Source organism: Chiloscyllium plagiosum, unplaced genomic scaffold (assembly GCF_037043375.1).
Source record: "Chiloscyllium plagiosum isolate Xiang-an unplaced genomic scaffold, Cpla_swu_hap1 HiC_scaffold_5, whole genome shotgun sequence".
NCBI lineage: Eukaryota > Metazoa > Chordata > Chondrichthyes > Orectolobiformes > Hemiscylliidae > Chiloscyllium > Chiloscyllium plagiosum.
In genome coordinates, this window is record NW_028270143.1 from 41,820,387 (window position 1) to 41,837,065 (window position 16,679).

Here is a 16,679-nt window from a genome sequence, read left to right on the forward strand (position 1 = left end):
CTGGTAAGCATGAAAAGATTATCAGTCTACTGCAAAGATGACAGGTAGTACATCAAAATAAAGGGCTCCTACTAAAGATGGAACATTTTCCAATGACTGTCAGAAATTAAATCATTTAGAAAAATGAACTCTTCAACTGAGTTTCAGATGAGGACAATGGAATGTGTAAAAACTATTTTTATCATGTCCTTCATCATTTTCTTAAAGCAAGTCACTTTAGTGAAATAGATGATAAGAATGTGGTTAACAACATATGTGTATAAGAACAAAAGTATCTACCTTGTATCAATGTGGTTTGCTCAGAGTTAGTTATATACATCAGTAGTTAGGACAGAATGTTATAGATGCCTGAACAATGCGAGCTATGGAGGAAAATGTGGTAATATCATGTGAGAAGGAGAAAGTGAGGATTGCAGATGCTGGAGAGTCAGAGTTGAAAAGTGCGGCATTGGAAAAGCACAGTGGGTCAGGCAGCATCCGAGCAGCAGGAGAAAGTCGACATTTCGGGCATAATCCCTCCATCAGGAATGTGGGAGGGCAAATGGGGGCTGAGAGATAAAAGGGAGCATGGGGGTGGGATTGGTGAAAAGGTCGGTGGGAAGGTGATAGGTGGATGCAGGTTGGAGGTAATTGTGATAGGTCGGTGAGGATGGTGGAGGGGAATAGGTGGGAAGGAAGATGGACAGGTTGGACAGATCAAGAGGGTGGTGCTGAGTTGAAGGGTTATATCTGGGATAATGTGGGAGTAGAGGGGAGATTTGGAAGTCAATGTTGATTCCATACGGTTGTAGTCCTGAGGCGGAGGATGAGCTGTTCTTCCTCCAGTTGGCGGATGGCTTTGATTTGGCAATGGAGGAGGCCCAGGACTTGCATGACCTTGGGGGAATGGGAGGGGGAGCTGAAGTAATCAGCTACAGGGAGGTGGGGTTGTTTGGTGCATGCAGACAAGAGATGTTCCCTGGGGCACTTTGCGAATAGGTGTCCTGTCTCCCCAGTGTAGAGTAGACCAGATCAAGAGCAACAGACACAGTAGGTGAGGTGGGAGGACGTGTGGGAAAATCTCTGCCAGATGTGGAAAGATACTTTGAGGCTGTCAATGGAGGTTCAGAGGGATATGTGGATGCAGGTTTTACACTTCTTGCTGTGGCATGGGAAGGTGCCAGATGTGGAGGGTGGGTTGGTGGGGGGTGTGGACCTAACAAGGGAGTATTGAAGGAATGCAGATAGGTGTGGGGAGGGAAATATATCTCTGGTGGTAGGATTTGACTGCAGGTGGTGGAAATAGCATAGGAGATTGCGCTGTATCTGGAGATTAGTGGGGTGGAAGGGGAGGACTGGGGTGTCCTATCCTTGTTGTAGTTAGAGAAAGTGGAGGGTATTGTTGCTCACTTTGGAAGGGAAATTGTGATTCTTGAAATAAGAAGCCATCTGGGATGTCCTGGAGTGGAATTGCTCCTCCTGGGAGCAGATACGGCGGAGGCAGAGGAATTGGAAATAAGGGATTACGTTTTTACAGGAGGGGGGACTGGGAGGAGATGTAGTCAAGGTAACTGTTGGAATCGGTGGGTTTGAAAAAGATGTCTGTGTTGAGCTGGTCACTGGAGACAGAGACAGAGAGGTCAGGAAGGGGAAGGAGGTGTCCAAGGTGATCCAGGTGAACTTAAGGTTAGGGTGTCAGTGAAGTTGATGAATTGTTCAACCTCCCCATGAGAGAATAAGTTGGTGTCAATGCAGTCTTCATGATGTGAGAAGTCTTCACCATATGAGAAGTCAAGCAAAGCCAAAATCAACATCAGCAGTAACTCATTGCATGTTTTAACTAAATATTGGGGTATGTGTGTCTTGGGAAAGACAGTTGTGAAAGGGGTCAAGAGTATTAGTAAAGGTTAGATAAGGTAAAGCCATTGCTTCCCCTGAGGCCTCTGAACCCTCTTCTTCAGAGGCCGTGTAGGTACCACTGTTGGAGCAGCCCTTTTCTCTGGTGGGGCTGTGGTTATCCACTATAAGACATTAGGGAGAGAAGGCATTGTGGCCAATATTTGGAAGTGATGCACTGTAATGATATTTTCGAGGAGAAAGTGAGGTCTGCAGATGCTGGAGATCAAAGTTGGAACTTTATTGCTGGAACAGCACAGCAGGTCAGGCAGCATCCAGGGAACAGGAGAAGGGCCTGTGCCCGAAACGTCGAATCTCCTGTTCCCTGGATGCTGCCTGACCTGCTGTGCTGTTCCAGCAATAAAGTTTCAACTGTAATGATATTGTCATGCCTCACTGTTGTACCATATTGGACTCAAATCCCACTGTTCCCAAGTCATCACAAAGTCTACAGATTTTGAATCAATATGTAAAATTCCCCAATTTATTTGATTTTCACAGCCAGGTTGAGAGAAAGCATGGACCAATTTTATTTGAGAAGAATGACTATTTATTTACACTCCAGCTACAGATAAAATATTATGACCAATGGTACATTTAACACTACCAGAGATTACTCTAACTCTTATTATAAACCCACCCCCACTTTATATTCTCACAAATAGCCAGACAGACATTGGTAGGAGAAAATAAATGGGCAGAGGGAAAATTAGGAAAACAATTCAGAAATCTTTGTTCACAAGATCTGCTGAGTTGCCTTTTGTTGATCAAAATGTTTCTGGCTTTCCTTTGCCTCACAGCGCCAGAGACCCGGGTTCAATTCCCACCTCAAGCGACTGTGTGGAGTTTGCACATTCTCACAGTGTCTGCGTGGGTTTCCTCCGGGTGCTCCGGTTTCCTCCCACAATCCAAAAATGTGCAGGTTAGGTGAATTAGCCATGCTAAATTGCCCGTAGTGTTAGGTGAAGGGGTAAATGTAGGGGAATGGGTCTGGGTGGGTTGCGCTTTGGCGGGTCGGTGTAGACTTGTTGGGCCGAAGGGCCTGTTTCCACACTGTAAGTAATCTAATCTAATCTAAAAAGGCACAGGGTGGCTGGTTATTTATGAAATTTCTCTGACTTAACAATTAAAAGTCACAGCTTAAAACAGCTTAAAATTAGTTGAAGGGGCAATAGAAAGGGGACATAATAATAAAGTGAAAGGCAGGAGGTTTAGAGGGGATTTGAGAAAAACTGTTTTACCCAGAGGGTGGTGAGAGTCTGGAATACACTGCCAGGAAGGGTATTTGAGGCAAGAAACTTCACAAGCATCAAAAAAATACTTAGTTGAAGATTTGATATATCATAACATTCAAGGTTATGGGCCAAGTGCTGGGATATGGGACTATTATCGGTTTAGTAGAATTTGTTGGTACAGGCACGCTGGGCTGAAGGGTCCCTTCTATACTGTATCTTGCTGTACCAGGCTGTTACGCATAGTGTGCTCTCTATTGTGCATTGGTAAAAGTTGGTGAGGGTCTTTATGGACCTGCCAAATTTCCTGATCTGCCCGAGAAAGAAGAGGCTTTGTTGTGCCTTCTTGACCAATGCATCTACATGGGAGGTCCAGGACAGGTTGTCAGTTATTGTCATCTCTCCTGACACCTACAAGGCACTAGTCAGGAGTGTGATGGAATACTCCCCAATTCCTTAGAGCACAAAAAGCTCAAAACCAAAAACAGGCGGAGATAGAGAGAGAGACATTAAGAGAAAGTGTTATCAACAGTGCTAAAAGAAGAACAAAGAACCAAGAATGAAGAACAATACAGCACAGAAACACACCCTTTGACCCTCCAAGTCTGCACTGACTCATTTTTCCCTTTCTTACTAAAACTGTGTTCACTTACAGGATACGTAAGCCTCTAATACCTTCCTACTCATGTATTCATACAGGTGCTTCTTGATGCTGCTATTGTGTCTGCTTCCACCACCTCCTCAGGCAGCACATTCCAGGCCCTCACCACCCTTTCGGTGAAAAACTTACCTCGCACATCTCTTTTAAACTTGCACCTTGAACCTACCTCCCCTAGTAATTGACCCCTCCGCCCTGGGAAAAATACTTCTTACTTTCCATTTTATCCATGACATTCACAACCTTATAAACTTCTATCATGTCTTCCCTCAACTTCATGCATTCCAGTGAAATCAAACCAAGTCTATCCAACCTTTCTTCATAGCTAAAATCCTACATACCAGGCACCATCCTGGTAAACCTTTTCTGTACCCTCTCCAAAGCATCCACATCTTTCTGGTTGTGTGGTGACCAGAACGGTATACAATATTCCAAGTGTGACCTAACTAAAGTAACCAAGTGACCTAAACTACAATGCACATCTCCAGGGCATTACCTGGCTCTCTGGATAATTAGTCTAGAAAGAGTACCACTGGGCCGTCAGGAATGTTTCTGATGAAGGGCTAATGCTCGAAACATCAACTCTCCTGCTCCTTGGATGCTGCCTGACCTGCTGTGCTTTTTCAGCACCATACGTTTTGACTCTGATGTTCAGCATCTGCAGTCCTTACTTTCTCCTAGAGCATCAAAAGTGCATGGAAATTCACCATGATATAAGATATGTCGAAATGACGCTGTGTAGCAGAGATATGTGCTTGGCTAAATAACCTCCTCGCTTGTTTTGTACGTTTCAATGGGATGCAAGATTAGTACAGAAGAAAGTCATTCAGTCCAACATACCTGTGCCAGTTTTCTGAAAGGATGACAACTTTAGTCACCTTTCCCCTGTCTTTTTATATCTTTCTCGTACTTTTTCCATTTAGCAACTATTTAGCAACGTTGGTTTTGCTTCCACCATTCTTTCTGGTAAGCCATTCTCAGGTGATAGACCAGGCCACATTCCATTGCTATTTACCTCTCTTAGTTAAGGTGTAGTCGTTGTGTAAAACTGACTCTGAGCTTAAAAAGGGACTGCAACCAAAATCTAACCCTAATGACATAAAAATCAATTTTATTACCTCACTGTTTGTTCTTTAGCTGGTGAACGTACGCCCTCTAATTATTGACTCAGGAATCATTGCAAGTTCACTATCTACCCTTTTGATTTATTTGGTTTGACTTATTTATTGTCATGTGTATCCTATTACAAATTACAGTGAAAAAGTGTCATGTAGTGTTACCTCTCTCTGGCGTCATCTTCAAACACAGAAACATAGAAATAAAGACAGAAAAAAATGAAGAAATAAACAAAGTGTCCAACTTTCCAGTCCTTCTTGTTAAGGGTTATGGCCCTGGTGGTCATGCACCTATTCCCTTCGCCGTGTTGCTGCCACTGGTATGAAAGTTACCAAATTTCAGCGCCATCTTGCCTCCACCAACATCCTCACCACAATGAGCCCTTGCTGGACCTCACCAATGCAAACATCACCAATGTTGCCATGTCCTGCGAAGGCCCAAACTCGACTCTGCCACTGCCATGAGTCTGCTTTGGGCCCACCTCGCTGCTGCAGCCACTGCAGATGCTGTTAGGTCTTGTACTGGGCCCAAACATGCCTTCGCTGCTGCCTCCAGGAATCTGCACTGGATGCAGATGCCGCCAGGAATCCAAACCTCCTACTGCAGTCAGGAGTCAGCAGTAAAATCGCCTCAATGAAACAGAAGTTGGTGGGAACGCAAACGCTACTGGATATCCCCAGCATGAGTATGCGCTGCTGGGCATAAGTCTGCGCTGCTGGGCCTACTCAAGTCCATACTGATGGACCTATTCAGGTCCACACTGCTGGGACCACCATGTGTCCACACTGGTGGACCTACACAAATCCAAACTGATGGGCCCACCATGTGTCCATTCTGCTTGGCCTACTCAAGTTCACACTGCTGGGTCTACTCAGGTCCACACTACTGGGCCTACTCAAATCAACACTGCTAGGTACACCATGAGTACGCACTGCTGGAGCTACTCAAGTTCACACTGCTAAACCAACTCAAGTCCACACTACTAGGCCTACTCAGGTCCACACTGCTGGGACCACCATGAGTACACGCTGCTGGGTCTATTGAAGTCCATGCTGCTGGACCTACTAAGTCCACACCGCTGGGGCCACCATGAGTACACGCTGCTGGACCTACTCGGGTCTGCGCTGTTGGGCCCACTGACGTCCACACTGCTGAGCTCACCATGAGTCCGCGCTGCTGGACCTACTCAAGTCCACACTGTTGGGCCCACCACAGGTCTGCGCTGCTGGGCCTACTTGAGTCCTGGCTGTTGGGTCCACTCACTACTGCTGATGCTATTGCCATGACAGAGGTATCGACCATGCGGTAAGTAAACAAAATAGAAAAGAAGAAAAGAAAGAAGAGATTGCAAAACAAAAAGAAAAACAGACAGAGCGACGAACCAGGAACACCACTCCATTGCCACCTTACCGGAAAAGTCCTATCCACCTGATCCAATCCTATTCACATCAATTACAAAATCCAAGGAAACCCAAAAGAACTACGGATGCTGTAGATCAGACACAAAATCAGAAGTTGCTGGAAAATCTCAGCACGTATGACAGCATCTGTGAAGAGAAATCAGAGTTAATGTTTTACATCAAGTGACAAATCCTCAGAATGTTCTGAGGAAGGATCGCTGGAATTGAAACATTAACTCTGATTTGTCTTCACAGATGCTGCCAGACCTGCTGAGCTTTTCCAGCAACTTCTGGTTTTGTTGCAAAAGCAAAGAATTCAAGATAAAACAATTGATTTGCATTTCTGTCTGAGAGCACCTCAAAGCATACCACATTGACGTGGAAATGGATTCTGCAGCAGAAATTTATTTTGTTTAGATTAATTGAATTTTTGCTCAAAATTGTAGATATTTCCTTTTTACGTTCTTTGTATTTGCTTTGATGTTTTCATGACTAAAAGCCTCTCAATTAATATAACCTCTTCTGTGTCACTTTCTGGCTGGGTCAGTCATTGCATTATACCAAATAATAAAAGTTTTGATTATTGGATGATCTTGCACTCGTTTTGACTAACAGGAATGATCAGATAAGAACCTTCTATCTTTTTGGTGTAATGAATGTACTTCCATTATTAAAATTTGTTGAGGAATCATGTCAAAAAGAATGTGAAAATTGATTTATTTGAAGTACTGGGCAGACACCTAGACACTGACAACTATTTCTTTTGAGGCATTTTCTGGAGTCTCATGACTTAAGCTAACTGCTTAGATTTGTTACTGGAAATCAAATGTCTGGGTTTATAGCTGTCAGGGGTCATGGATATTTGAGATTCTTTGGAGTTCACTTTGGGGAATAGCCTGTTGAGAAAAGCAACTACCTAAATAGTCTTTTCCCACCTTTAGGAGAAAATCTTCTTGAGAGGCCAGTGCAAAGGCTGGAAAATCTGAGTCACCTTCTTCTCCTGAAAAGCTTAATGAAAACTTCCTCATAACATCTTTGTTAACCAACTGCATCGATTGCCAGGGCATTTGATGAGGAAGTGATGACTTAGTGGTATTATCACTAGACTATTAATCCAGAGACCCTGGTAATGTTCTGCGGACTGGGGTTTAAATCCTGCCATGGAAGGTGGTGGAATTCGAATTCAATTAAAAATCTGGAATTAAGAGTCCAACAATAACCTTGAATCCAAACCTGATTATTGATCTGGCTTACTAATGTCCTTTAGGGAATGAAACTACTATCCTTTCCTGGTCTGGCCTACATGTAACCCCCAGACCCACAGCAATGTGGTTGACTCTTAAACTGCCCTCTGGGTAATCAGGGACAGGACAATAAATACTGGCCTAGCCAATGAGTCCCTTATCCCATCAATGAATTTAAAAAGAAACGTGTCCAGAGACAATTGTCTGTCTTGAGATAACCATCAACTATGCCAGGATGCCAGACTATTTAATTATTTCATATCTGATTCCTTTTCCTTTAAGAACTAACAATTATTTGGCCAAAGATTTTCTTTGAACAAGATTGCCTCTACAGAATAAAAACACTTTGTTATTGTTCCTTTCAGAGGTGGATGTGCATGTATGTTGGATTATGTAAAGGGGCAAATATTTAGAATTCCATATCTCAAAATGCTTGTTAATTTGCATCAAAATAAAATGTGTTTTTTTTTAGATTAAGTTACTCATGTTACTATTTATTAAAGAAACCTGTTTTTTTTTACTCTGAACTGAGTGTAGATAAAGTATACAATTGGCTATTTCAGTTATTTGTTAAAACATTACATTTTGTGAGCAGTGGAGTTGTACTGAAGAGACATGGTGCATTCTTCAACCTCAGTCATTACATCAGTTTCCTAATTGGACTTGATTTTTTATTCAAGTTGTCCACCCCTCACAGCAGACAACATGACACTTAGAATAAGCTCCATTGTGTTTTGTGGCACTGTCTCTACGCAAAATGGGACAGACTTGGAACAGATCTCGCAATTCAAGACTGGTCACCCATGAACTGTACTTCAGCTTAACCTGCAACCTCATGGCCCATCTATCCCTTACTCAACCAGGGGTAGGGGGTTTAGAATCTACCCTAATTTCCATTGTGATAAAGAGTTTGCTATACAGAGAGACTGCCATTGTTCGTAATGTTCTTGATTCAAGGAACAAATTTGTTTCTTAGCACACGTCCACAATAATGGCATTCTGATAATACAAAATCACAAACCATGCTTATACTTTCTCTGTATCCAAATTTTAATGCCACTGTAGTCTTTCAAGTTAATTAAATCACCCCATTCAGTTCCCTCATTATTTGATATGGCACAGTCAGGGCTAACTGACTGTGCCATATCAAATAATGCTAGGAAGGCTTCAAAGTAAATTGTGTTCTTCACCACTCTTTAATTACCGGGAATAAATCAGGATGCTGTCTCTGCTCTGGTACTGCAGCTGAATGGGAGAGCGGAATTCAGGAATTAAAAATAGCTGACGAGAAAAACATTGGAATTGTAAGCATGGGCCCTGTTAAAACTTAAAACTTTATTTTTTAAACCAGGCTTGAAAACAATACAATCTTACTTCATTTAGTCTTTCGTTGGCAATGAAAGAGTTGAAAGGTGAAGGATGTATGGTGGAGATTGTTTCTTGTGCCCATTTCTCCAGCATAAAATATGAATAAAAGAATTCAATTTTGTGGAGCCCAATTATAGCTGAATAAAACCCACTGCTATTATGGCTTGGGCATATTCAGGGATCCCTGACTAAGTGTTAGGCTGTTGTGGATTGTTATAGTTAGGGGCAATCTACTTTGGTCTGTTAGACATCTCATGAGTTGGATAAAACAAACAGTAAGTGGTTTATGAGTATTGCTGTATATTAAATACAGATTATAAGTACTTTTACCAGAACTGATATTCATATTAGAAGCCTTCCAGATCTCTCCACTGACTGCCTCAGACTGGTGTGTGCCAACAGCTCAGTAGTGTGCTAATCACACTCTTTCACATTTGTATATAGTATATCCCAAGTCTTTATCCCAGTTACCTGTATTATTTTTCATGCATTCATCTTTTTATGTTTGCATTTGCATCCTAGCCCATCTCCCCCCAGTTTCGGATTTCATCAGTTCAGTTGGGTCTGGAGGTTTTGTGACTCTCCATGAATCATTTCTCTTCTCATTCAGCATAACGATTGTCTCTCTTCTTCCATTTGATTCTTGATTTGGATGGCTTTTCTGATTTTTCCTGCCTTTTTCAAAATTCAGGTTCACCATCTGGCTCATTCAAATATGTAACTGGCACAAGGGTCTGAAAGATTGGAATAAGATACCTTCTATTTCATCTTACTGCACCTTTTGCTGTTTGAATGCTGAAAAATCCCTCTATTTTTGCTGCTCTGGATAATCATACCTTTTCTGTTTTGATCCCTTCTCCATGTCTTTTAACCTTTCCACAACTTTGGTAAATTCTTGGTGCAATAATTTTTATAATAATCGCTGGTTTCTTCCTGTCTCTAAAGCTTCTCTTTGTGTTCAATTGTCTTGTAATCATTGGATTGTAATCTTGGAATTAATTTCTATGTAGATCAAAAAGTTGAATTTTGACTTTCCTTCTGATCAATAATTCAAAGATACTAGTTCACATTGAAATGGTCTGGAATTCTAGTTCATTACTGCTGTTTGAAAATCCTCAGTCTCACTCAGAAGTGACTTGATAGTTCTGACTCATCCTTCAGCTTCACAATTGGACTAAGGGTATCCTGAAAAATTTGCAACATGTTCAAACTCACTACTTCCTTTGAAGTACTTGAAATATTCAACTACAAGTTATGGTCAATTATCAGGAATAACTACCTGGAATTCCACAATTTTCCAAAAAAAAATCTCTTGCAATGTTTTAACAAATATCTCTTTTGTCATTGTGTACAATACGTTTCAACTAATACTGAGGAAATGTTTCACTGTTGGATCTGAGATACCTTGAGTCAGAAAGGACACTAAGGTTCTTTCTAATTCAAATGATTTTCATGATCCCATGGAACTACTCAAAGAAGAACAGAGAGCTCGGTGTCTGCCCTCGTCACCAATGTTCTGGCTGTAAAATTTGTCCCATCTAGTTTGCTGGGGAAGGAGAGGAAAATTGCAAGTTGTATAAATCAGGCCGGTGGGGGTATTAGTGAGCTGCACCGTACTGAAATAAGGTAATTACTGCTCAATGGTTGGATACTGAAGTCAATACTAAAGGCTTAAGGGGGATATCACAAAAGCTTTTCTTGTGTTGAGATTTTTCTCATTCTCTCTATATTTTTGCAATTTTCTCACAATGGCGTATGGTATACCTGGAAGGGGAGAATTTCATCAGATGCATGTTTTCATCAAATTGGATCAAAACAATGCAACTTCAACATTAACTCTTTTAAAGCATTACCCAACTTTATATAACACTGTCCAAAAACAAGGACAATGCAATGCATGTTACAGTTTTAGGATCTGTCACTAAAATGTATGATGCAGGAATGCAGCTCAATCTTTCCTGATAATACAATTTAATAGACTTTGAAATAACTTAATTGGTAATATTACTGAAAATTTTAATTTATATTTATTACACTTTTGTTGTTTTCCTGTCCTGCCTCCCTTTCTAACACTGGAGTCCCCCAGGGATGTGTACTCAGCCCCCTACTGTACTCCCTGTACACCCATAACTGTGCGACCAAATTCTGTATGAACGCCATCTGCATGGTCGCTGATGACACCACTGTAGTAGGACAGGAATCAAACAATGACAAATCAGAGTACAGAAAGAGGGCTTGGTGATGTGTTCCAATGAAAACAATCTCTCTCAATGTTGGCAAAACTAAAGAACTGATCATTGACTTCAGAAAGAAAGGAGGGGAACACACTTCTATCTGAATCAATGGAGTGAAGGTTGAGAGGAGAGAGAACTTTAAGTTTCTGGGAGTGATGATAACCGACAACCCGTCCTGGAATTCCCACATAGATGCGACGGTCAAGAACACAAAACAACACTTCTTTTTCCTCAGGTCTCAGGAAATTCGCCATAAGGATGCTCACCAACTTTTACAAATATACCATAGAAAGCATACCATCCGGATGCAAACCAGCCTGTTACAGCAACTGCTTTGCCCAGGATCGTAAGAAACTACAGAAGATTGTGTGCACAGCCCAGACCATCACTGAAGCCAACCTCCCATCCAGGGACACCCTTTACACTTTGTTGCAGAAAGGCTGCCAACATCAAAGACCCCTCTCACCACAGTAATATTCTCCTACAACATCTTCCATCAGGCCGAAGATACAGAAGATTAAACACACACATCAGCAGGTTCAAGAACAGCTTCTTCCTGGCCATTATTAGCCTGCTGAATGGATTCTCTAACTTCAAATAATGTTGATCTTGTTAATGTTGATCTTACCTCGTGCATGACTCTGTCCAAATGTTTTTCATCCTATAATCTGTATATCCTTGCTAACTATGATCTGCCTGTACTGCCCATAAACAAAGCTTTTCACTGTAGTTAGGTATATGTGACAATAAATAAATCAAATCAAATCAAACAATATCATTACAACCAGCATGTAAAATGTGCTGTCAATCTGAATTGCATTTATATCCCACTAGGCAGATTAGGTTAAAATTACCCCAATACTTTCTGATTTGAAAGATGGATGGGTTTCTGCTCCCAACAACATAAGCAATGAATAGACTTGGAATTCAAATTCCATTATTTAAACACGTTGCATTTCAGACAACACAAATTGAAGTCTGTGTTCTGAAAGTACCTGTTTTCTGAAGTCAAACCCTTTTATGAACTTTTGTATGAATTTTTATGATACGCTGCATGTGAACGCACTTCCAAAAAATGTGCCGGTCAGGTGAATTAGCCATGCTAACTTGCCCATGATATTAGGTGCATTAGTCAGGGGCAAATGTAGAGAAATGTGTCTGGGTGGGTTACTCTTCAGTGAGTCAGTGTGGACTTGTTGGGCTGAAGGGCCTGTTTCCGCACTGTAGGGAATCTAATCTAAAAGATCTAATCAGTTTTTACATTATTGACAGCAGACACTTATTTACAGTAGTTTAATATTCTGTCTCGAGGTTCAGCTGCCTTCAGTTGAAAATGGGGAATGTTCTAACACTGACCACTGCATTTCCTTGAATGACAAGCTGGTTTCTTGTAACCAGTACAGACTGACTTACTTTGTTTTAACAATAAACCCCTGAGGGTTAGCTCTAGTGGGTTGAAGAATCCATATTGTTTTTCCAAGTATCATTCTACATCAAGTGATTTTCAAACTGTACGTTGAATTTGTTGATTGCTTTCTTGTAATTAGAGGCACTGTTTGATTGGTTTGCAGCACTGTGAAAGATGTAATTTAGTTTTGTGAACCTCAGATGTCTTTGTAATGAAACAACAGAATAATTGAAAGATGCATTTTACATTGATAAATTTTAATATGCCAAGTACATTTTACAATTTGAGGGAAGTTTATTTCAATTTTGCAATGTAAGGCATGATCAAGCAAATCTTTGAAGAGGAAAGTTAAAATTTGCTTACCTGTTAAAAAAGCAATGTATATGATTGTGTGGTAATACTTCTCAAAGTAAACAATTAAAACTATTTTATTTTGGAGCAGACATCTCAGGACATTGAAAAGACAATGATGAATTGAGATTTGTGGAAACCAAAAGCACAAATACAGATCTTTCTAATCTTCAACATTGGCAAATTTGGGGTTAATAATTTTTCCAATTTATTTTATATAAATATTATTTTACAAAGTGTAAAAAACATTATTTTACAAACTGCTATCAATATCAGTGATCCTTATGACTTTAGCCTTAAGCGATTCAAGATGGCCGCAGAGTAGCAGGGCTGTGTGTGGGCTCTTGCTCGGGGCTCATCCACCCCCACATACTTTCTTTCTTTTTAGGTCTGTTCTTCTTCTTTCATTTCCTTCTCACGTTTTTATTTTCTTTTGAGCCTTTGTGGGGGGTTAGTTGGTGAAATCAATGAGGCAGTGAGAGTGAGTTGTATGTGGGATGGTGGTTTCTCACGGCAGTGGTGGATGCAACTCCTTGGTGCTGGCAGTGACAATAGCAGCAGGGACATCCCCCTGACATTCGGAGCTGGGCAATGGCAGCAGTGGTAAAACTCATCCAGCGATTAGAGGTGACAGTGTCAGTGGACTTTTCGAGATGGCAGTGCCAGCAAGACGAGATCGGAGAGGAACAAGGCCAGAGCAGGACTACTGATGAGATGGCAGCAATGGCATGGTCTGGCAGCGGAGTCAGGAATTCCTGGTTACAGAAGGCTCATAGTTCCTGGCATTGGAGAGGCAGCAGCTGCAGCGGTGATGGCATGGTATGCCCAGAGCTGGGATTCCTGGCATCATCAGAGTGGCTGCAGAGACGTGGACTCCTGGTTGTGGGGTGAGAGTGGGACCCAGCATTGGGTGAAGTGATAGCACCTAAAGAGTGGCAACTCCTATGTTGGTGGATTTGGCACAGGCAGCATCAAGATGGTGGAGAAGGGGTGGTGGCACAGGTGTCATTGGTGAGCCAGCTCAGGGCTCTCTTTCAGTTATATCTTTTACCCTTCAATAGTTTATTTCAGTTAATTAGTTTATCCTTTTTATCCTTAAACTACTGTAGTCTCTTTCAGTCATATCTTTTATCCATCAACCAATTTCTTTCGGTTATATCTTTTAACCCTTTTATCCTTAACCTATTCAAAATGGTACCAGATTATGGTGACTGTTGAAGTTTTTCACTGTATTTTACTGTATTATTCACTATAAAATGCATGTGACAATAAATAAATCATCCATTATAGTTTCTATAAAAGTCAGACGCTTTGAATATTGGTTCAGATATAATGTAGTATTTGAAAAAAAATGATTGGAGGTGCCGGTGTTGGACTGGGTTGTACAAAATTAAAAATCACACAACACCAGGTGATAGTTCAACAGGTTTTTTTGGAAGCACTAGCTTTCTGAGTGCTGCTCCTTCATCAGGTGGTTGTCCATCAGGTGGTTGTCCATCAGGTAGGTAAAAACAATGACTGCAGATGCTGGAAACCAGATTCTGGATTAGTGGTGCTGGAAGAGCACAGCAGTTCAGGCAGCATCCGAGGAGCAGTAAAACCGACGTTTCGGGCAAAAGCCCTTCATCAGGAATAAAGGCAGAGAGCCTGAAGCGTGGAGAGATAAGCTAGAGGAGGGTGGGGTGGGGAGAAAGTCGAGTTTGTTTCAGGACATGGTTGAAGAGCTTCAGGGCAGAGGAAATGACCTGGGAGTTGCAGTGGGAGAGGGACTCCCTGAGATTCTTGTAGAGACCCCCACCCTCCTCTAGCTTATCTCTCCACGCTTCAGGCTCTCTGCCCTTATTCCTGAAGGGCTTTTGCTGCTCCTCGGATGCTGCCTGAACTGCTGTGCTCTTCCAGCACCACTAATCCAGAAGTTGTCCATCAGGTGGTTGTCCACCTGATGAAGGAGCGATGCTCCAAAAGTTAGTGCTTCCAAATAAACCTGTTGGACTATAACCTGGTGTTGTGTGATTTTTAACTGTGAACAAAGCAGCAATTCTCCTTGTATATAACATCAGCAGAATTGCCATTATTAAACACCATTTAAAAAGGGGAACTAGAGGGAGAAAATTAATGACATATTGGAAAAGTAATATTGGATTAATAAATGAAAGTTATCATACATTTATTAAAGGAAAATTGTGCTTAACTAACTCAATGAGCTATTTGATGAAATAATGGTCTGAATTTTTAACAGTGGTACAATTAGTGTTGTGCATTTTCAAAAGGAGTTTCACATGTCATATAATTGATTTGTGAAACTGTTTCCTTCAGAGAAATATAAAGTGATGCCAACCAAAGGTCAGCTTTAGGACTACTGATCTTTTGGATGTGCATTGTTATAGACTGGGTATAAGGGCAAAATTTAAAAGTTTGCTGATGATACAAAACTCTGAATTGTAGCAAACCATTGTGAGCAAAGCAACAGATTTCACGGGGATAGAAATTGTACTGGCAAACATAGGGCAGATTAAATTTAAAACAGAGAATTGTGAAGTGATATATTTTGCCAGGAAGAATGAGGGGAGGTGACACAAAGCACATATAACAATTTTAAAGAAAGGTTTTGTGGGAGAATCGGACTACAAAACCCAGCCAGACTCATCTTGATGTGGGGAGCAAATCACTTCATCTTTTCTGCCTTTACTGGGTGGTGAGGTGAGTTTCTCACTAGGCACTGGTGAGTTGCCAATTAAGGGGCTTATAATAAAAATATAGAACTGCAAATGCTTGAAATCTGAAACAAAAAGAGGAAAGGTTAGAGAAACTCAGCAAGACCAGCAGCATCAGTACAGAGAAAAACAGTGTACACAGCTTGAGTCCAGTGATCCTTTGTCAAAACTGGTAAGAGTTCAGAGAGAGCAGTGTTTATGCTGATGACACGGTGTGGGGGAGTAAATAGAGCTAATGGAAACAGAGCCGAGAGAGAAATGAGGAGATAGAAAAGGGATCAGCAGACAAAGAAATACCGATGATAAGCTGAGAAAGAGATAATCACTATGTAGTCTGCTAGCAAGAAGTGTGAAAAACTGAAAATGTTTGGCTGCGTTAGGAGCAACCCATTATAATGCAGGACCTAATGGTGTGGAGAAAGATTGATGAATGTAGACGAGTGTGTTCTGAATTCTGTAAGGCACCTGGGTGAAAAATGAAGTGATGTTTCTTGAAAACATGCTGAGGCTTGCTGGAGTTGACGCAGTGATATGTTGAAGTGACGAGCAACTGGAAGCTCCAGGTCATTTTTATGGACAGAATGTAGATGTTGGGCAAAGCAGTCACCCATTCTACTCCTTGTCTCCCCTGTGTACTGAGGGCTATATTGTGAGCAGCAAATATGGAAGAGTAGATTGAATGAAGTGTTACTTCACCTGGAAGGTGCATCTGGGACCTTAGATAATGAGGACAGAGGATGTAAATGAGAAAGTGTTGCACCTTCTGCAGTTGCAGGGGAAAGTACCGTAGAGGGCTGTAGGGAGCTGTTGGGTGCGATGGAGGAGTGCACCAGGTGTCCAGGAGGGAAGGCAAGGCTCACACGAGAGGGGAGGGGAAAATGTGTCGGTAGTGGCTTCCCACTGGAGATGGCAGAGATGGTAGCTTATGATTTTTGGATATACAGGTTGGTGGGGTGGAAAGCAAGTTCAACGGTTCTCTATCATTGTTGAAGGAGGGGATGGAGGGGTGTGGTGAGAAGTGCAAGAAATCGGTAGTATATGTTTGAGGGCCCTGTCAAACATGGTGGTGGGAAATCCTT

At 41.6% G+C, this 16,679-nt stretch overlaps 1 protein-coding gene across 2 annotated transcripts in view; it reads right to left on the reverse strand.

The window, feature by feature from the left end:
- The window catches only part of phf14 (PHD finger protein 14), a 303,155-nt gene that overhangs the window by 39,218 nt on the left and 247,258 nt on the right, over nt 1–16,679 (reverse strand). The window contains exon 20 of one of the 2 annotated variants that reach the window (XM_043689857.2): nt 15,615–15,665. The exons of the other annotated variant lie outside the window; for it this stretch is intronic. Within the exon in view, the coding sequence (XP_043545792.2) occupies nt 15,630–15,665 (36 nt within the window). The 3' untranslated portion in view covers nt 15,615–15,629. Of the gene's footprint in view, nt 1–15,614; nt 15,666–16,679 lie in introns of those variants that run through there. 2 annotated transcript variants of the gene reach the window in all.